The sequence below is a fragment of the Sycon ciliatum genome, chromosome 5 (assembly GCF_964019385.1).
Source record: "Sycon ciliatum chromosome 5, ocSycCili1.1, whole genome shotgun sequence".
In the NCBI taxonomy this organism is placed as follows: domain Eukaryota; kingdom Metazoa; phylum Porifera; class Calcarea; order Leucosolenida; family Sycettidae; genus Sycon; species Sycon ciliatum.
The window spans coordinates 12,225,058-12,250,773 of NC_088647.1; the positions used below are offsets into that span (position 1 = coordinate 12,225,058).

The 25,716-nt window shown below is 46.2% G+C and overlaps 1 protein-coding gene across 1 annotated transcript in view; it reads left to right on the plus strand.

The window, feature by feature from the left end:
• Positions 1-908: 908 nt before the first annotated feature.
• Positions 909-25,716, plus strand: part of LOC135817626 (methionine--tRNA ligase, cytoplasmic-like) — a 27,200-nt gene continuing 2,392 nt past the window's right edge. Inside the window, exons 1-26 of the mRNA XM_065330850.1 lie at positions 909-1,085; positions 1,156-1,202; positions 1,713-1,771; positions 2,880-2,958; positions 3,376-3,486; positions 3,831-3,915; positions 4,359-4,468; positions 5,920-6,055; positions 6,209-6,243; positions 6,529-6,620; positions 8,565-8,681; positions 8,938-9,013; positions 9,391-9,518; positions 13,453-13,542; positions 13,737-13,794; positions 14,342-14,401; positions 14,547-14,621; positions 19,726-19,771; positions 21,041-21,197; positions 21,972-22,035; positions 22,281-22,398; positions 22,981-23,114; positions 23,381-23,460; positions 24,076-24,207; positions 24,516-24,620; positions 25,213-25,324. Coding sequence (XP_065186922.1) covers positions 959-1,085; positions 1,156-1,202; positions 1,713-1,771; positions 2,880-2,958; positions 3,376-3,486; positions 3,831-3,915; positions 4,359-4,468; positions 5,920-6,055; positions 6,209-6,243; positions 6,529-6,620; positions 8,565-8,681; positions 8,938-9,013; positions 9,391-9,518; positions 13,453-13,542; positions 13,737-13,794; positions 14,342-14,401; positions 14,547-14,621; positions 19,726-19,771; positions 21,041-21,197; positions 21,972-22,035; positions 22,281-22,398; positions 22,981-23,114; positions 23,381-23,460; positions 24,076-24,207; positions 24,516-24,620; positions 25,213-25,324 — 2,433 coding nt within the window. The 5' untranslated portion in view covers positions 909-958. The remainder of the gene's footprint in view (positions 1,086-1,155; positions 1,203-1,712; positions 1,772-2,879; positions 2,959-3,375; positions 3,487-3,830; positions 3,916-4,358; positions 4,469-5,919; positions 6,056-6,208; positions 6,244-6,528; positions 6,621-8,564; positions 8,682-8,937; positions 9,014-9,390; positions 9,519-13,452; positions 13,543-13,736; positions 13,795-14,341; positions 14,402-14,546; positions 14,622-19,725; positions 19,772-21,040; positions 21,198-21,971; positions 22,036-22,280; positions 22,399-22,980; positions 23,115-23,380; positions 23,461-24,075; positions 24,208-24,515; positions 24,621-25,212; positions 25,325-25,716) is intronic.

The following is a 25,716-nucleotide window of genomic DNA, read 5'->3' on the forward strand; positions in this document are numbered from 1 at the left end:
TTTGGAAAAAATTATGCACAAAGTGATCACAGATTTTATGTGGTATAGATGCTGGCATAACGGTTTTTGCCTAGGTACGCGTTTTGAAATGGACTGTAGCTGTGACAGCACAGTCAGCTAAGTAAAAAAAAACACAGCTGACTGATGCTAATGCTAGTGTTCAGGAATAGATCTGCAGTGAGCTCAGAGTGCACTGTCTCACTACGCCAGCGTAGGAGAATAGCACAGGTGTGTTGTGTGATCATGGTAAGTATTGCATGCATGATCTATAGCCCAGATATTATCATTAAGAAATGCACGATGTGATCGTATTGAGGTCACAGTCCAATCCTGTTTTGCCTGAAGCACCAAGGCTACTAGTATGTTCTTTTCAGTCCACTGCTTGATGTGAATGATGTGCATACATGTGCATACATGTACATGACTGTACAGCTGTAGCTTGCATAGCAATCGTATTGCACATTGTGACATACAGTGTGCATATGTGGCCGTTGTAGTTTGGCCTAAAATTTGGGATACATACAAAAGGGTTTACCGGTATGTGATCTTTTCTTGGCACAGCTCAGGGATCCGGGAGATGTATAACGCGAGATTCACAGAAGAGAATATTAGATCACCTTTCTTTTGCGGTAGACTCCACGTAGATCTACATGTAGATCTAACAACTGCAAGTAAAGCATGCAAGACGGCAAGTGAAGACAGAAGAGCACTCTTGCTCGATCGGATCGGACGCGCATGTCGACTGGACTGTCGACTGTATTTTCCCGCGCAGTACAATATTTTTACGTTCCCAGCAACTTTTTTACATGATTCTACGAGGGATTTTCCCTTGGATCGTGCATGCAGACAAAGGAATTTTTTGTGACTTTCATGGCATGTCCACGGCCACTGCCTATGGTACATGGTCCACGAAGCTTCGAAGCTGAAGTGCTTGGTGTGTGGAGTGGAGCTAATTGAAATGGCTGGGAAGACAGCGAAGTCGAAGTGTTTCTCGTCTCCCTATCACCCGGAGACGGTGAAAGTTCTGTTCGCTTCATCAGTTTTCGGTCGAGAACAGCTGCAAGTTGTGAAGCTGCCTGCGTCTGGTATGCTCTTCGATTTTGAGGAATAATGTAGATTTGGAAATGTACGATGAGTTATTGTATTGTTCCCCAGGTTTCAATTGGCAATCTCTCAAGAACGTTCCTGGTTTTGCTCGAAATGTAAGTCACTTCACGCTCTCAAAGCTGTCATGATGCTGTTTTCGTTCCACAAGTATCCTCACATGATTCTACTACAAGTAAAACATAGAGAAGACGAAAGAGAAAAAAATTCATGTCAGCACAGGCCGTCTTGTCAGTACCCATTTTCACTATTTTTTTAGGATTTAATCTGTCTCCTTCGAAGATAAGGCCTTTCTTTTACTAATGTGCGTGTTACTGTGGAGGGATTGCGGTACTCTCCACTTGAACTGTCATGTTTATTTGATATAATAAGGTGTGTGTGTGTGTGTGTGTGTGTGTGTGTGCGTGTGTGTGCGTGTGTGCGTGTGTGCGTGTGTGTGTGTGTGTGTGTGTGTTGAATGGTGTAATCCCAGCACAAGTTGCTATGTCTAACATAGCTGTTCGCTACCATCGTTTCCGCGATGGGCATGTCTGAGTTTGAGTGTGTGTGTCTGTGCGTGCTTACGTGCGTATACATGCGTGTGTGTACCAATTTGTATATTATTGCAGTTTCCGGTTGTTCTCACCACTGATGGCCAAACGCTGTTCTCAACAACTTCCATTTGCCGGTAAGCTCTCCAGAGGATGTACATGTTCATCATCCCATGTGTTAAGTTAACTTGATCGTACTGTTGATTCGACGACTTGAATAGTACGCTTCCCTGCTCTTCAAAGATATTGTCCAAGCTGAGTTATTTGGCATTACCTACTGTTCTGGCCAGAGAGATCCAACTTCATGATTATACAGTTGCGCTCACTGAAATCCGACCTGAAGGACAAAACTGGTGCCCTGGACCAGTTCTGATGACACCGCTGCATTTGTGCATGTGTACGTTCAGCCGCATTTGACCAGTTCCAGGGCATCAATTGGCCGTTCAAGTTGAGGGCGCCAAATATGCACTTTGGGTCGGACTTCACCGAGCCCAACTGTAGTAACGCCACATTTGAGTGCACAGAATAGCATGTGTAGTGCTAGGGCTGCGTCATGGCATTAGACTGGGCATGTTTTGAAACTTGGGAAATCATGGCATTTCGTTAGTACGTGCTTCATGCGTCATCCGTTATTTTGCGATTGAAGACAAAATCCAAGTAGCTGCTAAGACAGAGACAATGCATGACATAGCGACAAGGGTTTTTCAAGCAACCTGCAACCCCTTCAAACTACGTGCCTGATGAAGCACATGTATAGGGTGCATTTTAGATGCGCTATGTAATGCCTAATGTATGAAATGGGTGTGAGATTCGCCACCTCTGAACCGACATAAGCCATATGCACATAACTTACATGATTTCCTGGTGGCGCAAGTCAAGTCTGTGCCTGTACTGTCAAGTTTCGAGAGTATCCCTTTTGGAAGTCTGCAGGTAGCTGAAGTGTTGCCCTAACTACCTACCATGGAGAGGTGTTATCACTATCAGACCGGTGTGTATGATTGTGTCTTGACTAGGCTAATAGGTATCTTTCTCAACCCAGGCTGTGCATGATACTCCGAACACACCTTGCATGGCCAAGACGTTGGTCAAGAAAGGGGTGAGCGTTATACTCCGGTAAATATGGCACTTTTGTGTATACTGATTTACCCTGAAGCACGTTCAGGCCTCAAATCCACAGTGCAAACTGGAGATATTCTCGTGACTAGGTTTCACAGATTTTCTGTATGTATGTTTCTGTTTTGCTAGATGGCTGTACGGTGTAGATGAGACTTGTTCGTGTAGCGTTTTGGACAAGTGGTGTGAATTTGACAACTCCACATTGCTGGTAGGTCCAGCACTGATCAGTCTGTGTTTTAATCTCTATTGCTCAGACCACCCACTGTACAAGTTGATGATGAAGGTTATGTGCTTGGGGCATGGGTTGTACTGTGCTGCTGCCTTCACGCTGGGGATGAATTTCTTCTGCACACCTATTAGTTGTGGTCTGTACTTTGTGCAGTTGTGCTGGGTGAAATGATCCAACCCAAGGTTCAAAGCTGGCACCATGGCTCGGTTTCCAGTGTATCACTTTATTTGTGCATGTGTACATCCAACAGCATCTGTACCACTTTCAGGGTACCAAGGACTGTGCAAGTCTGGGGCCCTATTTCTGCGGGTCAGATCATAAGATGGCACCTAGCACATCTGTAGTTAAATATATGCAATACTTTTTTTGGCTCTTGTTTTGTTGTCTATCCGCCAGCCATGCGTTGCTGATGCATTGAAGGCTGATGATGCCAATGGTAGTGGTCCCCTTCAGGCTGCCCTCGCTTTACTGGAGGCATCACTGGGTGGCAAGAAGCGCTTTGTTGGTGTAAGTGCGTTGGGTAGAGCTGTGCTTGGCATTTGAATGTGCAGACTTTGTGTATAAACTAGTGCAGTGTTGTAGAGCTTCACTGCTTTCCTGCTATTGAAAGTGGCAGAGCAAGCACATTCGGGAGCAAGTGCAATGTAGAATTCTCACTGTGTGATTTGTATCCTTTTAAATCTGACATTTCAAGTTGATTTGTGTGTGCACGGGTGCGTGCTTAGGTGTGTGTGTGTGTGCGTGTGTGCGTGCGTGCGTGCGTGTGTGTGTGGTGTGTGTGTGTGTGTGTATGCATGAATGTTACTTACACGGAAGTTACATTGCCTATGCCTTTGTATTGTTCTACACAGGATGCATCTCAGTCACTGAGCCTTGTTGATTGTATGCTGTTTGGTAGTCTGCTGCCATTGCTGTCATTGTTCCACCAAGCACTAGGTATGTACATGTGTGGTAAAGCTCGTAATGTCTGTCAGTCATTGTCTGTTGTGAATTTTCCCTGGGAACAGCCTCTTTCGATATGTGTGCATTTGGCGGCTCTTGTTCCGATTTTACTGAAGCCAAAGCAACGATATTGCAAATCTGCAATGGTATTATTGTTTCTCTGCGTATACTAGTAGTTTGATTATAGCTGTGATATGGTCTGTGATATGTGTGCAAGGAGCACTGCATCGTCCACAGCCGCTTGTATGGTAGTTACTTACCTTTTGGCTCCACTGCTGCAGACCTCAAAGCCATCCAGGCTCTGCTGCGGCATATGTCAAACTTGTGATCAGTTGTGCATGGCAACGATGCAATTGAAGTTTCTGATATTGAAGGCGAGTTCAGTTGCCGTGAGCTAACCCATTTCTTGTTTGGGATGTGTGCTACTTGATGCTTAGCATCGTACCCCGTACTCAGTGCTTGGTATCAGAGTATTCAGGGATTACCTGCTGTTGAGCAAGCTGTGTCAGCAGTGTCGTCCAGCTACTGTGAGCCAGCCGATGTTGCGGTAAGTGCCAGCTCTAAACACTGTACTCACTCGACTAGTAGTCCCTCTTGAGAAAAAGACTCCCCCCTATCCTTCCCCACTGTGCAAATATTGTTTAATGAAATGAAGGCACGGCTCGATTAGTTGTTACATTGTTTACCGGTGCTACATATGGCATAGTGATTAGAAAACTGATTTGAAGGTTTTGAAATAATAAAGCCCGTCTTGAATAGGAGCTTGTGTCAAATGGAAGCCTCTCTCAATGTGTAAGAAGAAAAGAGGACCAAAGAGCTACAAGTTACGGTATAATATCCACTAACACTGCCTTGTTGCTTTACAATCAGCTCGTGCGATAACATTGCACGGCACTGACCAACGGTACTGACGTTCTACACCTAACTGGCAACCAGCTCTAGCAGATCTTGGATCTTGGACATCTTGGAGTACCGTTGGTCAGTGTGGTGCAAAGTTATCGCAAGAGCTGTTTGTGAAGTACCAGGGTGGTGTTAGTGGATATCATAGCGTAACTTGTAGCTCTTTGGCCCTCTTTTTTTTCTTATACATTTATCCTTGGCTCTCCAGCCGAGTCTAACCCTCTCAATGTGGTGGACGTTTGGAAAAATGAAAGCCCCTGACTTCGAATCGAATGAGTATATTGCCACACGATTATACAGTGAGATTTATGTGACAAGATTACAGTGTGTCTGCAAATGCTTGAAGCAGGATTTTAAAGAGTCTGCAACCTGCTCCCAGAGTATTGCAGCAACATGCAGGCATTGGGATACACTACAGCAAGTCGCACACATTGCCTCTTGTCATGCATTTGACTGCTGAGAGGTCTGAAGGGCTCGCTTGGAGTCATATGTGCATCGAGGCTGCATGTTTACATGTAAGGGTGGGATTTGGACACTCAGGATTATTGGGGAAGTATGCCCTAAGAAATGTCGCTGCTTGTAGTCTTCGAGGTGCTGAGTCGTATAGTCTTGGTCTGAGGAAGCTGAGACGTTTCCTTCGTCCTATAATTTCCAATCAAAGTCGCACACCTCCCCTGAAACTGGGCGAGTGTGCCGTACTAGATAGCGGGTTGTGTGGACAATTTCACTTTATTCTTATACGTATAGAAGCATGGACGGAGATGAAGCCCTCAGAACCTGTAGTCTTCTGGGTGCTGAATCGAATGGCCTTGGTCCGAGGAGGCTGCGACTGTGTTCGGCCATTATTGCCGATCAAACATGGCCCCTGAGTGATACAACGAAGGGGGCGTCTCAGCTTCCGAGGACCAAGACCAATCGACTCAGTATCTCAAAGACTACAAGTAGTGGCATTATGATGTTAGGCCATACGTCCCCTTTAAGTACTCAGGCTTGTGAATGTAGCCTTCACTTGTTTCTGCCCTGCTTAGCTGTGATGTGTCAGCGTTGCCTGCTCTCACCTTGCCGTTCTTGCTGTTGTTTCATGGTTTTCTGATACAGAAGTTCTTCACCTCTGCGGCTGCAGCTCAACATGAGCAGTCACAAGCTGAAGCTGGTGATGGCAAGAAAGGAGGAAAAGCGAAGAGTCAAAAGTCCCAGAAGCCCTCACAGCAGAAGGGTCAGGCAGCAAAACAAGGTTGGTCTGTTCCTGAGTTTAGCTTTGTGTTGCCGGGATGATTTTTGGTGTTGTCATGCTTTTTGCATACTCAGTATGCACTTTTAGTGTGTATTTTCTTCATCTCTCACTGCTGACCTGGTTACTCTTTTCGTTATTTGTCCACTGCTGTAGCTGATGCGCCTGCTCAACCAGCATCCCCCGCTTTGGTAAGTCTATAGTCATATCATCTGGTATAGAAGTACTGAAGTACGTGATTGCTTGCTGTGTACTTACTGGGGCGCTAGGCACGGGTTGTGTCAAGTGTTTTGTATTTCAACTACCATTGGGTATTGGAAGCCAACTGCTGCATGGGACACTGTAAACTATTACTTGACTGTCATAGCCCCACTAATTAACCACCCAGGGCATGGACCCTACTACTGTACTATTACTTCAACTACTCATACATGTAATAGTAAGTGAGCGTGACTCTGCTGTACTGTGTGACCTAGGATGCTACTGCTGAAGAGCTGGCGTTGGTTGATGCAACGTGGGCTGCTAAGGAAGCCAAGGTGTGCGTACTCGAGCCCCGCCAACACCCGGTGTAAGTACTTGAGCCTTGTCAGCACTATGCGCAAGTTTTGATCTTCTATGGGTAGTTCCCGAAGCTATGCAAAACATATTATGTACAGTTGTGGCAAGTGAAATCCAACACTTGGCATAAGGGACTGCACCACGCAGTCTGCAGCCCTTGCAGCCCTGCGTACATACAGTACATGTGTTACATACAACTTTATCTGTCTCATGACAAAACTCGTACTCATCACACAGTCAAAGTTCAAAAGGTGCTGGCAAAAATGAATGGGGATTGGATACCAATACTCCTTATGTGTACTTTGTTTGTGAACTGTGTGTATCTACGCTAGTACGCTGTGACCTTTCGATCTGTTTGGGATGCATACGGCTCTATAGTACAAATTTGGTGCAGTGCATTACATCATTGATATCCATTTGTGGCGCTGTCCCCTATGGCAAGTGTCGGATTTCACTTGCCACAACTGTAGTAGCGTCCGGCACTAGCCAGGGTCCTCCATGCTTTAACCTTGTGGCGTCCATGTCAAAATCAAACCATGGGCATTTGAATGCCGCATGTGGGTGCAGTCAAACTCTTCGTAACACGGCCGGATCTTGACCAAATTCAACAATCGAAGGGCCTAGGGGGTAGGGAAAACTCTCAGCTATCGCCTCGAACAGGTCCGAAGTCACTCCGATGAATTTGGAGTGAGCGGTGATAGATCGAACATTTTGTATTTTCTGCATTGCGTGCTGCGAGTCAACAGTGCATGAAAAAGGGATTTTCCCAGCTTCAGGACAGGCAGCACGTGCCAGGACTGGCGCGACGCGAAGTCACGACAAGGAAAGCTTCCACTCAAAAACATTTCAACAGTTCCGAGCTAGGCACAGTGAAATGGCTGAAGGATACCAATTTCGTCTCAGATCTGGAACTGGACTCATGTTTGGAGCGCGTTGTGGCAGACAATGAATAGTGCTCTTGACGAGTTTGGGCTCATTGTAATCCTCTCACCAAGAGCTTTCCGACGAGCCCAAGATCTTCAAAATCGGTAAAGTAAAACCTAAGTTATGGTGGAAATTGGGTGCGCATTTTCGTGACTGCCACAAATTCTGAGGAAGCAAACAAATTATGGACTCCAAAGGGTTAATGTGTGTGTGTGTGGGGGGGGGGGGGGTGTTCGGTACGGCTGGAACGACCCTCAGCATCGAGGAATGGAAGGGAGCATGAGCGCAGGTCCAGTGCAGCTCCTGACACGTGAATCCTGGACAAGTCTACTTGGTCTAGATACTATATATATAACCTGTTTGCAAGTTCAGAAGCCACCTTGCGACACAGATGAGCAATAGCAGCTTCGTCATTACCTGCCACCTTGCCTGCACCCACTAGTGTGATGGTATGCAGAGGCATGACGACTTGCATCACACACGATATGTTCAGATACTTCTGACCACACAGTAAGACGTGTCACATTCTCTGAAGGAGTCAGGGTCTCTATAAGCTGTTCAGCAGTCGCCCAACGTTTCTCCTTCAACAGCAATGCCCTGCAGTGAGCCTTGGGCGTCTTAACATTAAACACTGTCCACCATAACAGATGTCACGTGAGGTGTTAGCTCGAGCAGACGTTACAACATGTAACACATACTATTCCACCTGGTTGTGACGCCCTGCATCAAGCAGAGTGGCTGCTGGGTTGTGAGCTCATTGTCCTTTGCATAGCTCACTTGCTGACCCCAGACACGACCCAGACCAGCATATGTAAGCGTGTATTCATTGGCGCTGCCCCAAGAACGAACGGAACCAGCAGTTCGGGAGCAAAACCCACATTATCAATTTTAGCAATCTAGCCTTTGTCGGCTCCCTAAATGTAATTATGACGACTCCCTGCTGTTGAGCAATATTAGCACTTCCTTGTCAGAGAATAGCAAAAGAGAGAGTATTTTCCATTTCTGTTGGTTTGCTTCTTGTATTCGTTAGTTTGCCAAAGGAAGGAAAGCGCAACATCTTGATCACATCAGCTTTGCCGTATGTGAACAATGTACCACATCTTGGCAACATCATTGGCTGTGTGTTGAGTGCTGACTGCTATTCAAGGTAAGATGTTTGCAGCATTAGATAACATGTACTGGTAGCATGCTATGACCCTACATTCTACTGCTAGTACCCTCTAATAGTCAAATTCTGTAGAACTGCATGACACTTTCTACAGTATTAATGCTGAGTTTTGATTTCACTTATACACACTCATCTCAGCACGAAATGTCCAGCCTGTAAAAAGGTGTGTTTCGTTTCCAAGTTTGTGTATACAGGAACCATGTCTGTGTATTTATGTGGGTTTGTTGCCTCTCAGATTTTGTCGTATTCGCAACTACAACTGCCTATATATCTGTGGCACTGATGAGTACGGTACTGCTACCGAGACAAAGGTATTGTCTGCCGTTGCATTGTGTCCCTGTGCTTTCTCTTCTGTGTTGCAACTGTGCTTGGGCATGTCATGTATAAACATGCTCGCATTGCATGATCTTTGTGCTGTGCAGTGCAGGGGGAATACACACGTGCTTGCTTCCCCACTACATGTGTTGTTGTTTTGGGACGCAGGTTGGGCTGTGTTTTGTTCGGACTCTGTGTTAAATTTGATTTTTACTGTGTGTGTATGTCTGTGGGCGTGAATGAGTACATGTGTGTGTGTGTGTGTGTGTGTGTGTGTGTGTGTGTGTGTGTGTGTGTGTGTGTGTGTGTGTGTGTGCGTGTGTTCATGTGTGTTCATGTGTGTTCATGTGTGTTCATTTGTGTGTTTGTGTAGGCCCTGGCAGAAGGTATGACCCCACAACAGATCTGTGACAAGTATCATGCTATTCACAAGTCCGTCTATGAGTGGTTCAACATTGACTTTGACTTCTTTGGCCGTACCACCACACCGGAACAGACAACGTGAGCGTCTCTTGTGATAAAAAAACCCTGCTATGCTTAGTTCTGTGGTGCAGTTACCAGTACTACTAATCTGTGTCTTGTTTCAATCTCCAGTCTAGTGTACTGTAAGTCTACAAATTTTCGCCCCATTCAAATTTCGGCCTCCCAGGGCTGAAACATTACATTTTGGCCCCATTCAAACTTCGGCTTGTATTGCCGCTGCCTGTATACACTGTCACACTGAATCTTGCAAAACGACATTTCGGCCGCAAACAAATTTCGGCCGAAAATCCCCCGGCCGAAAATAAGTATGCGCCGATTATTTGTTGACCTAGTGGCTGTCCGGCATTATCGATAATTTTCACGAAACGAAAAAGTTTACTTAGGACCCTCCCCCACCCACTGAACGAAAAATAAATTGACTTGACAGCAAGAATGCCTTCATGTCTCACATATCAAAATTTTCGAAACGAAACTCCCCTTGACCAACACGAAACTTTTTCTCTTTGTGTAAAAAATCGATAATTACCGTATTTCCTCGATTAATGGACCATGCTCGAATAATAGACCATGCTTAAATCGTAGACCCTCCTAGAGGCCTCACGGAAAAATAGTAGACCATGCCCGAATAAGAGACCCGGCGCGGTCTCTTATTTGAGTTCATCGCTTTGCGCTTGCGCACTAAGAAAGCACGTGGTGGATCAAAAACGGACGCGATTTTAGGTTGCGCAACTACAATTTTTGTAGTGGCTAGTGCTTTCTTTCATTATTTGAGCACGGTCCACTATATTTTCATCGGCACATCGCTGGAAATGGTGGATTTTTAACACGTCATAATATAGAAATTCTATATTATGACGTGTTAAAAACCCACCATTTCCAGTGATGTGCCGATGAAAATATAGTGGACCGTGCTCAAATAATGGACCATGCCCGAATAAGAGACCGGGGGTCCAACCCTCTTCAAAAAACAAAAGACCGGGTCTATTAATCGAGGAAATACGGTATGCACGGCATCTTACAGTATGAGTTTTGAGTAAAGGTGGAACCAGTGCTGATATTTCTTGTTCCAGTACTCGAGACGAAACCGAGCAAGTACTCGAGTGATCCAGTACTTCCTGGCATTTTGGAAACTTCAAATGTTTTTGGCACAAAGATGGAGAGTTTGCCCAAGGTTTCATTTGAATTTTCGGAATAAGCACATGTGTGCACGCGAATAAAAAAAAACGCCTAAATCAAAGCATGTTTGTCATAGGACGTCGAGCTGAAGGTGCCCGGTAAAGAGACGTGCCCGTATCTGAGGCGTCCAGATAAAAGATGTTTGAGTGTATAATCTATGTTCATGTACATTGCCACACTTGCCGTCATTCAAGTTTGGAAAGAATGGGCAATGAAGAAGTAACAGAAGAATATTGAACAAACAGGGAAGAGCGATACTGATTATTAATGAGGCATGCACATGTGATGAGCAGAATACGCTTGCTAATTCGTTGATTATGAAGAAACAATGGCAGACCTTCAGTACGGACATCAGAAGAAAACGAGCAGTATCTTCACTAGCACTCAACAACTGCATGTGTCTGTGTCTGCCAGCAAAACAACATTCACTCTACTTGTACAAATTGGTGCTTGTACTCAGAAAGTATACGACAAACGTCCTCCGCAGGCTGAATAAATCTATCTTGGTTTTTAGGTACTGGAGGCATTACACGGTCATGAAGTACCGGCATGGGAATCCAACTGTCCTCAACCGGGTAACTGCATTGTTCATACACATAGTGTAGAGCTGCAGAACAAGGGCAAACTGAGTTGCTAGGGGAGGATTGTGGATGAAATTGTGAGTCAGAATACTCCACCTACCCTTGAGGCGACCTGTCGCATTCTTCACGGCCCGTCGTGTTCTGATTACGGCATAATTAAAGCTTCGCTGCCGAGGTCCACCTCGATTTATGCTGTAGCATTTCAATAGGGTCTCTGACAAGGCAAGTTCTGAATCAGCTACAATACAGGGACGGACCTGATGGTTTCGACACTCACTGCAGCAGCTTTGGGCAATAGAGTTCCATACGATATCTCCTGGAGCAGGGATGAAGTGTTCCAAGTGTAGGCATCACCCATTGACCCCGGCCGCCCAGCATTGGTGTATTTTACGAATTGCTGCTGGCATCCACGCAAAGCCGAACAACAATGGCTGGGTATTGCTTGTAGCAATAGTACGAATCGCCATACTGCACTGGCTTCATGATCTTCATGAAAGTTCCATCCATTGCACCTCCACAGCCTGGCAGATGACAAGTGCTGGAAATCTGCCATGGTTTGAAGTTCTCCTTCTGTACGGAATCTGCAAACTACAGTAGTACGGGCAGTAGGGCCTGGAAAATGGCGAGAACATCTTGAACGATGCCATATACTGTGGATGTACCTATGCTGTATGGCGTCGCAATCTGCTCCATAGCTGTTGAATGTGCCGTCCACTCCAAGAACAGAGCCATTCTCTTCCTTCCTGGGATACTCGTCTCATCTCAGTGTCTTGTCTGACAAGATGAACACCGACGATACGGTACAATTGAGTAAATATTACTTAATCAACATGAAAAGACTCCATGTGCTTCATGTTTTCGTAGTCAGGAAAACGAGATCCAAATTACGTCCACGTTCCCAGAACTTCTGCTTCTCACTTGCCAAGTTGCTGGCAAGGAACAGACCAAAACCTGCTCTTCCTCAGAAATTCTTATCGAGCAACAAACAGCAGGTGGCTATCCAAGAAAACTGTGCTAAATAGGTTCGATCTCTCCACGCGCCACGTGAAAGGGCACTTGTCGACGGAAGACCTGGGCTGAAATAGAAATATTGACACCTTTCTCTCAAGATGAAACGGACAGTAGGTACTTGGGAAATCAGACGGTGCAGTCCAAACCCTATAGGTTGTGAGCCGATTGCCCTGTTCGGGCTCGGGTGCCGAAGACCACGGCAAACAACCAACCCAAACGGAGCAAAGCTACGTGGATTTGTCAAATCCATGGTCCCAGAAAATCCAATCAAGAACGCCAAAGCAATGTCGTAGTCTTTTCAGTTTTGTTCTACTCCAAAATTAGACAACACGAGTTTGAATTTTCCTGGGAGGCACTGAAATAAAGATTATTTCCATCAAAAAACGCGCCTCCATTACGATTACCTAGACAACGGTCAAAACGTGGCCGGCTCATGTGCGCCGTGTCGGCAGTCATGGTGTGAAGTGTCATGCCGCGCATCGTAGAACTGTAGGAGCGTGCTAACGTGAGCACGTACCGTCGTGTGAAAGGCCTATAATGCCTCCTGAGCAATCTGAAAGCAAGAATCGTTATTCAGAAAGTGGTGGACATCACGCAACTGCAATGTAAATAAAAGGTGGTTTGTCAACTGTCAGCCGCTCTATTTAGTTGCTATTCACTCTTGGCGTATGCGCTGGATGAAAATTCTTTTATTACGAGTCGTAGTGATGTCGAAAAAATTATTGACGTTTCGGGACAGTCACCCATCGTCAGAAAAAAAAGTTCCGACGATGGGTGACTGTCCCGAAACGTCAATAATTTTTTCGACATCACTAATAAAAGAATTTTCATCCAGTGCATACGCCAAGGGTGAATAGCAAGTTAGCAACTAAATAGAGCGGTTGTCAGTTGACAAACCCCCTTTTATTTAAGAATCATTGTACTGGTAATTGAAAGAATTTTTTTACCCAGATTGGGACTATAACCCACAATCTACGATTACGACGGCAAAAGAAGAAGAAGAATAAAAGGGTTCTCAAGAGTTACCCAAACAGGTCTCAGAACTCTACATTAGGGAATACGGACGGAACATTTGCTTGAAGCTTCATTGGAGGAATGCCTTGGTGTGTGTGTGTGTGTGTGTGTGTGTGTGTGTGTGTGTGTGTGTGTGTGTATGTGTGTGTGCGTGTGTGTGTGCAATACAGCATTGCTCAGGATATCTTCTGGCGTCTGAAGGAGAATAACTTCTTGTCCGAAGACAGCGTTGAGCAACTTTGCTGCTTGAAGTGTGATCGGTGAGTTCTTACTCTTCCCCCAAGCCCTTGACAGGTGAAGTGACTGTGTCATAGTTTTGATCCATCACTTTCTGTAACACATTGGCAGGTAAAAAGAGACCTCAGCATCGTGGGCTGCTGCTTAGCCAAAGTCGAGTGCCGAGGTAACCAGCATGCCGTGTTTTCTGTGTTTGTGCTTGTTGTTTATGTGTTAGATTTTTGGCTGACCGCTTTGTGGAGGGCACCTGCCCATACCCTGAGTGTCAATATGTGGTAAATGGCTTTTATAGAAGATCTCCCATGTCAGTACTCAGCATGCCGGATGTTGTGTTGCTTGTATACCAGTGCAGTGCAGAGGATATTGAGCTTTTGTGTTCTGTGTGCGTGCCTAACGGCCATTCAGTGCATGTGAGCACAGTAGAAACAAGACAATTTGATTAATGTGTTGACACATAGGTATTAGTACTAAAATTTCAGATATTATGTTAATTTGAAAAGGTGTTCACAAGGTAGGGTAGGGAGAGTGTGTGTGGGGGGGGGGGGGGGGCAAAGGGCCAGATGATGTGAACCGAAAATTGCAGTGAAGAGATGGCATCATTGGATGATGTGTACCAATGTTTGTGTGGATGCTGACAGTTGAAGCTGTGAAAGAGATGCACTGAAAACACCAAAACAAATTATTTTCAATACACCGACAATTTTTGAGATCAGAGCATGCCATTCTGCATTGGCTGTGTATACAATTGTAGCTTTAAAAGCGTGCTTGTCCTAAAAATTGGCTTACCAGTATGTTGCTGCAATGTGTGTGTGTTTTTCACAGGATGCCCGCGGTGACCAATGTGACAAGTGCCAACGTCTTATCAACGCTGTAGAACTTGTTGTAAGTTGGTCACTTATCTAAAGTTGTCTTTCCCGCTTTCATTCTTCTATCTCTTGCTGTCCTGCATTGCTAGCAATGGTGTTTTCTGTGCCTATACAGTAGTTCTGATGCAGATACCGTCGTCTTGTGTTACTATTCTGCACAGAGTCCTCGCTGCAAGGTGTGTGGCGCTACGCCAGTAGCCAAGTCCTCTCGCCATATCTTTGTCAACCTGCAAGATGTGAGTACTCACTAGCACTTTGACTGTCGCCAGTAAATCCTGCATGTAGGATTTTCCTTCAATGCTCTTTCGTTAAAGTTTTGTATATGTACTCTAAATGATCACAAGTGATTGGACATTATCACAGATCTCTGTCCCTTCAACATCTGTATGCAGTGCTGCCAAACCGTCCGATTTTTCGGACAGAGTCTGATTTTTGAAGGCTCTTCCGAAAACCGGTCCGAAAAAGGAAACGTCCAAAAAGCAGCAAAAAATGTCAGCGATCAGTACTTTCTTATGCAGAAGTCCTGTATTTTCACTTTTCAACGCAACTGACAGCACAAATCACTGTACATATGATTCTAAAAAGGCTAGCGCTTGGCTGTGGATGTGCAAAGTAACATGCCTGGATTAGATGGCATGTAGTGTACAGTGTGTGACCACACTCATGCATTACAAAATTCATGACAACTTCGGGGTGCCATATCGGTTACCATGGCAACGAAGCGAATTTCCATGGTATTTCCATGGTATTTTTCTGAAAAAAAATGCTGAGAAGAAAAATTCACACCATGTGGCCAGCCATGGCGGTGAAGGGTGTCCGATTTTGGGCGAAAATTATTTGGCAGCACTGTCAGTATGTACCGTATTTCCTCAAAATATAAGTCACACCTTTTTACAGTTAGCTTCAAGGGCAAAGAAGGGGGTGCGACTTACAATCGAGCGTGACATCCTACATAATGTGGATATACTGAATTATGGCTCAAACCTGAAAACGGAAGTGCGACTCGGGGGAAATACGGTACATGAATTGACTGAATTTGGTCGATGCACATGCATTCACTAAAACATTAGGAACTCTATTAATTCTTGGCGGAATTTTGAAAATTATGTATCTAGGAAGAAGCCGAAGAGCTCAGCTTTCCATTGCAACAATCGGTGAAGAGCATTTTCTGAGTGACTGACCTTGAGCGCGGGATTTTACCTCTCCTGACACGCTTTGAGCGCGTGGGCAGCATGAAAAGAAACTCAAGGAGTTTTTTTGAAATGTTTACGATGAAGGAGCGAGAAATGGCTGGCGAGGGGAGAATTTTCTCGGATATCCAGCGATTGGGAGTATTTGAAGCACCCTGGCATTGGATATGTGATCATTTCTTTACGCAACTGCATGGCAGCCAAGTCTGTCTGGCTAGCATTGCTGACGATGTCCGCTTCGTCGATCCGCAGTTCATAGGTTCGCCCTGGAAAGAAGGAGATTCATAACACAAGTATTCTTTTGACACCATTCTCTATATTTCATCACTGTTCTCACTATGGTACAATATTATCAGTGCTTACCTTTGTAACATGTTTCAGCACTTTTCTTCTTCTTTTTCCTTTGCTGCTCGAAGGAGTAGCGTGCCTTCTGTACTCGTTCATAGAACTCTCTTTGCTTTCCATCCTTGATGGTGATCTTGCTTCCCTTGGTTTTGCTGAAGAAATCATTGCAGTCCCTGTGCTTTGAGCACAGAACACTAAGTGGAATCTCCACAACAATACATCCTTGTCTTGTCTGGGTCTGGGTCCTCTCAGTCTGTCCTGACACAAGGGTGTCTTCTTCTTTTTCCTTTGCTGCTCGAAGGAGTAGCGTGCCTTCTGTACTCGTTCATAGAACTCTCTTTGCTTTCCATCCTTGATGGTGATCTTGCTTCCCTTGGTTTTGCTGAAGAAATCATTCCAGTCCCTGTACTTTGAGCACAGAACACTAAGTGGAATCTCCACAACAATACCTCCTTGTCTTGTCTGGGTCTGGGTCCTCTCAGTCTGTCCTGACACAAGGGTGTCTTCTTCTTTTTCCTTTGCTGCTCGAAGGAGTATCGTGCCTTCTGTACTCGTTCATACAACTCTCCTTGCTTTCCATCCTTGATGGTGATCTTGCTTCCCTTGGTTTTGCTGAAGAAATCATTCCAGTCCCTGTACTTTGAGCACAGAACACTAAGTGGAATCTCCACAACAATACCTCCTTGTCTTGTCTGGGTCTGGGTCCTCTCAGTCTGTCCTGACACAAGGGTGTCAGTTGATACAGTGACTGAGTGAGAGGAAGCCATGTTGGGAGAGGACACATGTCACACTTGTGCACTGACTGGAAGTGCCCCTGCTCTAGCCATTCTAGGATTTTGTTGATGGATGCAGTTCATTCCCCCCCCCCCCGCACTCTTTGGGCTGCTATAGAGACTGTCTTGTGATTGGTTGAGCCTAGCACATGACTACATCATGTCAACCATAGTGTTGCATGGGCCATGGGCTACTATGGAGATTATCTTGTGATTGGTTGGGCCTTGAATATGGCCACCTCAAGCCCAGGCCTGGGCCAAGACTGCTGCTCGAGGATCTAGGAGCAGTGCCGGTAGTCTTCCGCCAAACAATCTGAGAAAGAAAAAAACAGTCCTTGGGGGGTAGAACCTTGGGTCCCACTCTAGACCAGAACAAACCTGCAAATATGCTCTTCAAGGATAAACCACTGGGGAGGTGGCCCACAAATACTTGAGGAGTCCGAATCCTATTACATAGGATTTGAAAATTGAAGACACTACTTTGCCAAAAGATCTGGCTTTGCGGAGGTCGAACAGTCGTGTTCCTTTGGTCTGGAGAATGAAACAGACATGCACACGTCATGTTGTGTCCAAACATTAATCAAAACTACTAGTAAGGTCCACGTCGTCAGCACGCCGTCTCTTGGCCTTTGGTGCTGTTGCAATTTTCTCAGCAGCTGGTGATGGCACAGGTGATGCTGATAGAATGGCGGGTGCCGGGCTGTCCAGTGCTTCCTCCTCTGAGCAATCCTCACCAAGAGGAGACAGGGCCAGAGGAAGAGAGGAAGCCGAGAGAGGGAGAGAGGAAGAGAGAGAAGAGGTTGAGGGGGAATGAGGCACAGCTGGAGAGGCAGGGGGGACACATATTGCTTCACTAGTGTTGGATGTAGTTGCCCTCTTCCTTATTGCTGAGTCTACAAACTGCATGGCACTTGTGGAGTGCCATGCAGGAGCAGGAACACAGACGGCTCCGGAACCACTCCGGGATAGCTTAGAGATGTGCTCCCTCTTCAGGCGCACGTAAGTATCCTGTAGATACTTAAAAAAAAATTGACACTCGACGGGTGATCTCAGCTGGAGATCCTTGGCAGGTTGCGACTCTACCACCTTCAACCATGCACGCTTCTTCATGAATCTGGAAATAGCATGCACATGAAACACTTGGCCTTTGGTGCTGTTGCAATTTTCTCAGCAGCTGGTGATGGCACAGGTGATGCTGATAGAATGGCGGCTGCTGGGCTGTCCAGTGCTTCCTCCTCTGAGCAATCCTCACCAAGAAGAGAGGAAGCCGAGAGAGGGAGAGAGAAGAGGTTGAGGGGGAATGAGGCACAGCTGGAGAGGCAGGGGGGACACATATTGCTTCACTAGTGTTGGATGTAGTTGCCCTCTTCCTTATCGCTGAGTCTACAAACTGCATGGCACTTGTGGAGTGCCATGCAGGCGCAGGAACACAGACGGCTCCGGAACCACTCCGGGATAGCTTAGAGATGTGCTCCCTCTTCAGGCGCACATAAGTATCCTGTAGATACTTAAAAAAAATTGACACTCGACGGGTGATCTCAGCTGGAGATCCTTGGCAGGTTGCGACTCTACCACCTTCAACCATGCACGCTCCTTCATGAATCTGGAAATAGCATGCACATGAAACAAAGAGGATTACAGGTATGAAGTAGATGAAGTGGTCGGTGCGGAGACAACAATTTAATGAACAATTGCAATTGAACTTTATAAATAGGGCACATTTTCCTGCCATGCCATGCCGGCATGCCATGAACGAGGCTGATACTCGATGTTATGTATCCCTGAGTACAGTGGGTGCGACCATGTTATGATCAAGCCTGTCCCAGTCACTAGCGGCATTTCATATTCCGAACAAAAGTGTCGAAACCCCAATCAAGCCATCCAAGTTCCACCCAATTCTGCATGCTATTATATAAGGCAGATCGATCTAATGACTGCGGTGTAGTGTGCAAATTCCAGCACATTCCACACTGGACAACTACATTGTAGCCTGGAATAAATTTCTGTACAAGTACATGTAAAATGGACAAGAAATCTGAAAGAACAAATCTACCTGTATGCAAGCAAGGCAAGTAACTCACTTGTCCTTGTTATGCGTTGAGGTTTTATCCCACAGACATCCGTACCGTCGCACCTCTTCAACAAAACACTCCTCGTGGCTCGGCTTCCCTTCCACTACACTCACTTCAGGTGACTCGGGCTGAGAGTGAAAGCTGGAGTCTTGGAGTATCTCAGCAAACGACTGTGAATCATCGAACGTAGCCATTGTCAAATACAAGGTGTGGAAATGAAAATCAGTAATACCAAGAGTACATAAACTGTTTATGTACTCTTGGTAACACCGTACAGGAAGAGTAGACAGCAAGGAAATAAAAGCCAAATACAAAAAGTCTTCCTTGTCAACAACATGTTCTCGAGCTCCGGAAAATAATTCGAAAAGCAACTAGTACTCCTGGAAAACATTTCCAGACAAAATACACACAAAATAAATATTTCATCCCTTGAACTCCTACGCGCCCGTGCCGCCATTGTTTTTACCATGGTGAAGCGCTGTCGTCTCGCATCGCTGTCGCGAAAAGTTGAACTTGGCCAACTTTGGCGTTTTGGTGTTTGCGTTGGTTTGCGAAGCAAGTGCGACGTCGCAAACTCAACGCATCGCATCGCGCTTTCGCGTCGCAACAAATGAAGTATGAATCGGCCTTAATTAAAGTGCTCTCTTTCTGTCTCTCTCCGTCTCTCTCTGTCTCTCTCCGTCTCTCTCTGTCTGTGTGTGTGTGTGTGTGTGTGTGTGTGTCTCTCTCTCTCTCTCTCTCTCTCTCTCTCTCTCTCTCTGTGTCTTTCTCTCTCTGTCTGTCTGTCTGTCTCTGTCTGTCTCTGTCTGCCTGTCTGTCTCTCTCTCTGTCTCTCTCTCTCTCTCTCTCTCTCTCTCTCTCTCTCTCTCTCTCTCTCTCTCTCTCTCTCTCTCTCTCTCTCTCTCTCTCTCTCTCTCTCTCTCTCTCTCTCTCATGGTTACTTGTTCCTTTACATTGCAGCTTGAAGGTGATCTCACTCAGTGGTATGAGAAGTCATCTGGAGCCGGTAATGCTACAGCGTTTGAAGCTTGAAATCCTTAATTGATGTTGATCCATTCTTGTTACTTGAAAGTGCTTGTGTACTTCACTATGAAGCGTATTGTGACTGATCACCCTCCTCTATGCCAGTATCATGGTAATTGTTGGCAAATGCATGAACAACACACCTTGAATACATTGGATGATCACACACGGGCAGTCACATATGCATCACCGTCAGCACAAGCTAATTGATGGGGCCTTGGTGTGCTGCACATGATGGTGTTCCAGTACCTGGTCCAGCAGTCGGCCTGCAGTGTCAATGCAAGCAACAGAAGATCTAGCTGAACCATGCCTTATCAGTCTGTGGAGTGAGACATACAAACACAACAGGAAATGAGATGAGGCCACCTAGAATTAATTCGTTGTTTCGGGTCACTCCACTCATCCGTACCGGGGTCGGTCGGTCGGGTTTATTTATCATTTATCTTACTTCTTATTTTGGTTACTGCCATGTGCATATCGAATATCCAAGCTTTTGTCCATCAAGCCAGTCGATCAAATCTGACTGTAGACGATCCAGCGCAGTCATTGTCTCATCAGGTCCGGGTCCCTCCAGGACCAGATATTCGCCTTGAAAATCGATCCCGATCTGCGCATCAGGAATGATCTGCTCTAAAATCAATTCAGTTACGGTCTTAAAGTTTTCGACGCACGCAAAAGGCCCTTCCGTCGTGTTCCGTCCAACACTAACGCACCCACCGCTGGCATTGTTAGAGCATGTTCTATTTCGTCCACGGTTGCTCTGAACAATGCTCTGCGGAAGCGAAATTGAGATGTGAGAATGTTTGAAGCCTATGCCTGAGATCCTTACGGAAGCACTCCTTGCTGCTTGCTTTTTTTTTTTTTTTTTTTTTTTTTTCGTGCGCAGGGTTAAGATCATTACTACTTCTGAAGTAACATCATCAGGGTCGCGTGTGTACATAGTCTAGTCAGTCATGTACAGTCATGTACATTGGCATACACAACAATAATAAAAACATGTTGCGGTTGGGCGAAAAAAAGACGGTCGGTCGGGTGACCCGAAACAACGAATTAATTCTGGGTGGCCCGATGAATGATATATGCATAGTGCTCAAGACACGTGCATTTGTTAGACGCTGGGTTCCCTGCTACAGTTACAGTGAGAAATCATCTTCTTTTGAGTATCAAGTGCATGAAGAGAGGTCATTAATTACTTATTAGTTCACTGGGTCTGCATTTTGTGTTATTGTCTTGCAACTGATGCGTTCTACAGGCTGTTGGTCATCCAATGCCAAGGTGATTACCAGTTCCTGGCTTCGCGATGGCCTAAAAGCCCGAGGGATCACGCGTGACCTGAAGTGGGGCACACCCGTGCCTCAGGAAGGATTCACCGACAAGGTGTTTTACGTCTGGTTCGATGCTCCCATCGGGTAAGGTGCTACTGTCCTTTGGAGCTACTCTTACCCAAACTGTAGCTACGTGTACTACTTACTGGCTGCTGTTTTTCTCGTGCATCTTCTGTCAATTACAGGCTCCCTTGTGCCTCTATGTGTGTGTCTGTATAATATGTCCTTGTGTGTGCTTAATAATAGTACAGTCAAATCTGCCGTTAGCGACCTCTGCTGTAGGCGACCATCTACCGTTAGCGACCGATTTTCCGTGCACCGACGGTTTCATATACAAACTGATCTGTCCAGAGCGACCATCTGCTGTGCGCGACCAGCGACCGCGATTTCATGCACGGTGGCTGCATTCAAATCTGCTGTAAGCGACCGCGACCCAGGTTCAGTCAGGTGCGAAACTGTACTTGCCAGTGCGCTGTCAACTGCAAAGTGTGAAAATGCGCTGTCTTGCAAGTGCGATCGACTGGCGGCTGGCCTGTACCATGTGTACTGAGGCTGTGCTGTAGCTCTCAAGTCCAAGCAGCGTCGATCTACTGCCGTGTCGCATACGCGTACTATGAGTATGGTCGTCGTTGAATATCCAATATAAAAATGATATTAAAAATCACATAATTCTCGTCGATTTGAGTACATGGAAGCATAATACCTGGTATGCCGGATTTACCATACATCTGCCGTAAGAGACCATCTGCCGTAAGCGACCGCTTTTTCTTGCACCAAGGGGCGGTCGCTTACGACAGATTTGACTGTAGTTCTAATGGTTCACGGTTGTTTCTGATGCTCTGTTGTCATGTGGCATAGGTATTTATCAATCACAGCCAATTACACCACTGAGTGGGAGAAGTGGTGGAAGAACCCTGATCAGGTACACATAGCGTTACATTTGATTGGATATTTTTGAATCTGCCAGCAAGGACTTGAAAGGAATCCAGGAGAAGCAACAGGATCAGAATAGTGGACTGCTCCATTTTCATAGTACTTGAATTAATGAGGACTCGCTGTATATACATTAGTCTCGTATGTGACTTGAATCCATTGGTGTTGTCTTGCACTTGAAGACGAGCACACACCCTATTGATGTGACCTTGGTTCCTCTTTTCTGTCCTGTAGGTTCAACTGTATAACTTCATGGCTAAGGACAACGTTCCCTTCCATAGCGTTATCTTCCCATCATGTCTGATCGGTGCAAAGGACAACTATACATTAGTCAATCATCTCAGTGCTACTGGTATGTCACGTGTAACTTGGCCGTGTGTGTGTGTACGTGTGCGTGCGTATATGTATATCTCCGTGTGCATGTCTCCCTGTGTACATTTGCCCGTTTGCCTTTGTGTGTCTGTGTGTCTGTGTGCATGTGCTCGTTGATGTGTATTTGTGCCTGCGTATACGGGTGGAAATGCTCAGGGCGCTTCTCTGGTTTTAGTGTTAAGGCCGTACACATTCTGGTGGTACATGACTGTACTGTTAGGATTACTAGTACCTACTGACATGGCATTTTAGCTTCACTGTTCCATATGCTGTGGTGCTGGTGCTGGTGCTGGTGGTGTGGTGGTGCTTGTGCTGTGTTGCTGGTGGTGGTACGGTGGTCCTGTGGTGGTGGTGGTGGTGCTGTGGTGGTGGTGGTGGTGGTGGTGGTGCTGTGGTAGTGGTGGTGCTGTGGTGGTGGTGGTGGTGGTGGTGGCACTGTGGTGGTGGTGGTACTGTGGTGGTGGTGGTGCTGTGGTGGTGGTGGTGGTGCTGTGGTGGTGGTGGTGCTGTGGTGGTGGTGGTGCTGTGGTGGTGGTGGTGGTGGTTTGGTGACTTGCTGCAGAGTATCTCAACTATGAGGATGGAAAGTTCTCCAAGAGTCGTGGTGTTGGTGTCTTTGGCGACCAAGCAAAGGAGACCTCCATTCCTGCTGATGTATGGAGATTCTACTTGCTCTATCTGCGTCCAGAAGGACAGGTGAGCACTGGTATAGCTACAGCATTCTGTTGACTAGATCTATAGCTGTCAGACAGGTCATATTATTAGATATACCTTACTCTGACATTGGGCCCCCCCCCCCCCCCTCTCTCTCTCTCTCTCTCCCTACAACATCAGTTTGTCACTGAGCACAATGGCCATGTTGCCCTGGTCGGCTCCTGTCAGCAGTGCAGCACCGTTGCCTGTCAGCTCCCGGCCTTTAGAAATTTGAAAACACTGTGTGTGCGCGTGCTATGTGGCTGCAGGACAGTGCATTCAACTGGGATGACATGGTCAGCAAGGTCAATGGAGAGCTGCTCAACAACCTTGGTAACTTTATCAACAGGTAAGCACCGGACTTGTCTGCTCAATACCATGCGCTCTCAAGATATTCTGTAGGCAGCTAGCAGATTGCCTGTGTAGGGTAGTGAGTTGTGAAGAATCATCTTCTTCTCTGCGGTGTTCTGCTGAAGCAGTAGCAGAGATCGACGGTGTGGTAGCGGACGGATGTCAAAGTCCTAACACACAAGGACGGGGCGTTCACATACTGCAGGCCCGGAGCCAGCTCATGAGGGGTGGTCCGGCCCTTCTCCAGGCTACAGGCCCGGTCATTTCCCCATACCTAATTTCAGGGTCATGGGAGGATGCATGCTGCATCATATCTGGTTGTTTCAATTATTCATTCCGCTAGCAAGAACTATTCAGCTAGCGCAGTAGTCCTTTCTGGACAAGACAACCAGTTAATAAGGAAGAGACTCTAGAGGATAGCCTGTTGGTGCTTTCACATTAATTTTAATGATACACTGGACAGTATATGAAAGCTGCAGTTGGTAAGATCTGAATATACCATTAAGCATTGTGATAACACCATTGTCACTTGGTAGTTCCCTTGTATCAACTATTCCATCTATTCTATTTGACCCTATCTACTCTATATTGACCCTATGTTCTTTGTTTGCAGGGCATTGTCTTTCTGCGCCAAGTTCTTTGGAGGCACATTGTCTGAGCTGCAGTTGAATGCTGATGACAAGAAGTTCATTGCAGCTGTCAACCGAGAGGTGGCCGAGTATGTCAAGCTGCTCGAGGGAATCAAGTAAGTCCCCTGCTTTGCCTGTGTGTCCAACTGCAGACTCTGCAGGCAGCAGTGCAGCGCTGCATCTACGAATGCAGCTTAAGTCCGAATAGTGTTGGTCTGGACATGTACGCCTGATTCCGGTATGTGGTGATGAATATCTGGATATGCACTGTTGTACTGTGAGGTGACCCCAGTGAAGTTATAAATAGCTTGCTGAGGGTATTCTAACTATTCTTGAATGGTTTGTACGAGCATGACTCGATATCTCCGTGACCCTAACTACTGTGTGTTTTGCTGCATACGTCTGTCGTCATTGTGTCCTTCAGACTGCGTCAAGGTCTTCGTAGTGTTTTGGCTATCTCTCAACTTGGCAATGGTTACATGCAAGCAAACAAGCCATGGGCTCTCCTCAAGGGCACACCCGAAGATAAGTAAGTGATTAGCGCACGCCAATCTCTATGCTGTCCGTGCAGCCCTTAATTAAATTACCCTATTCAAATACCAGTTCAGTGATACTTGCATATTACACCAGCCTAAAAACACGCAAATGTCCGTAGTTTTGCTGTAATGGTCCCCAATGCAATTATGTTGCTTGTGTGTGTGTGTGTGTGTGTGTGTGTGTATGTATGTGTGTGTGTGTGTGTGTGTGTGTGTGTGTGTGTGTGTGTGTGTGTGTGTGTGTGTGTGTGTATGTGTGTGTATGTGTGGCTGAATAGTGGCGGTCAATTCTTCAGCCTTGCAAGCTGTTGAATGGTGCAATCCCAGCACAAGCTGCTATGGCTTCTGCTGTAGCATCGCTATCATCGCCTCCGGCGATGGGCGTCCAATGGTCCAATGGTGTGTGTGTGTCTGTGTGTGTGTGTCTGTGTGTGTGTGTGTGTGTGTGTGTGTGTGTCTGTCTGTGTCTGTCTGTCTGTCTGTGTGTGTGTCTGTGTGTACATATATATGTTTACACATGTACACTTCTCGCTTGCTTATCAGATTCTGTTATACATGCTGTGTTTGCGTGATTGACTATTGTAGGGCCAGAGCTGGCAGTGTGATCAATCTCAGTGCACAGCTAGTGTGCCAACTGGCTGTCTTGCTGCAGCCGTACATGCCGCAGGTTTCAGAGGAGATCCGTGATCAAGTCAAGGTACGGGAATACAACATACCACTTCCACCTACAGTTTCGAATTGAACTGAATTTTTTTGGTTTGACAAGAATGTGTGTTGAGAGTGTGCAGAGAGTAGTTCTCCCCTGTAGTCCACGTTATGGACACTGTGGACAGATTTGCTTGTTCTCCTGATCCACATTGGCAGAGTGCCTCTAAGGCCTCGGTCACACTACGGCAAAACTGCATGAGTTTTCCATGGCAATTGACGAAAACGCGGGAAATTTGAGCGTCAGACGCAGTAGCGTCTGACGCGAGCAAATCTGCTGCGTTGACACTGCCACGGGTGTTTCGCAGCGGCCACTCGTCAAGATGGCGGCAAATCCGAGAGTACAAAAATTTCGACTCTGCCTATGTGCGCGGCAGATGCGAA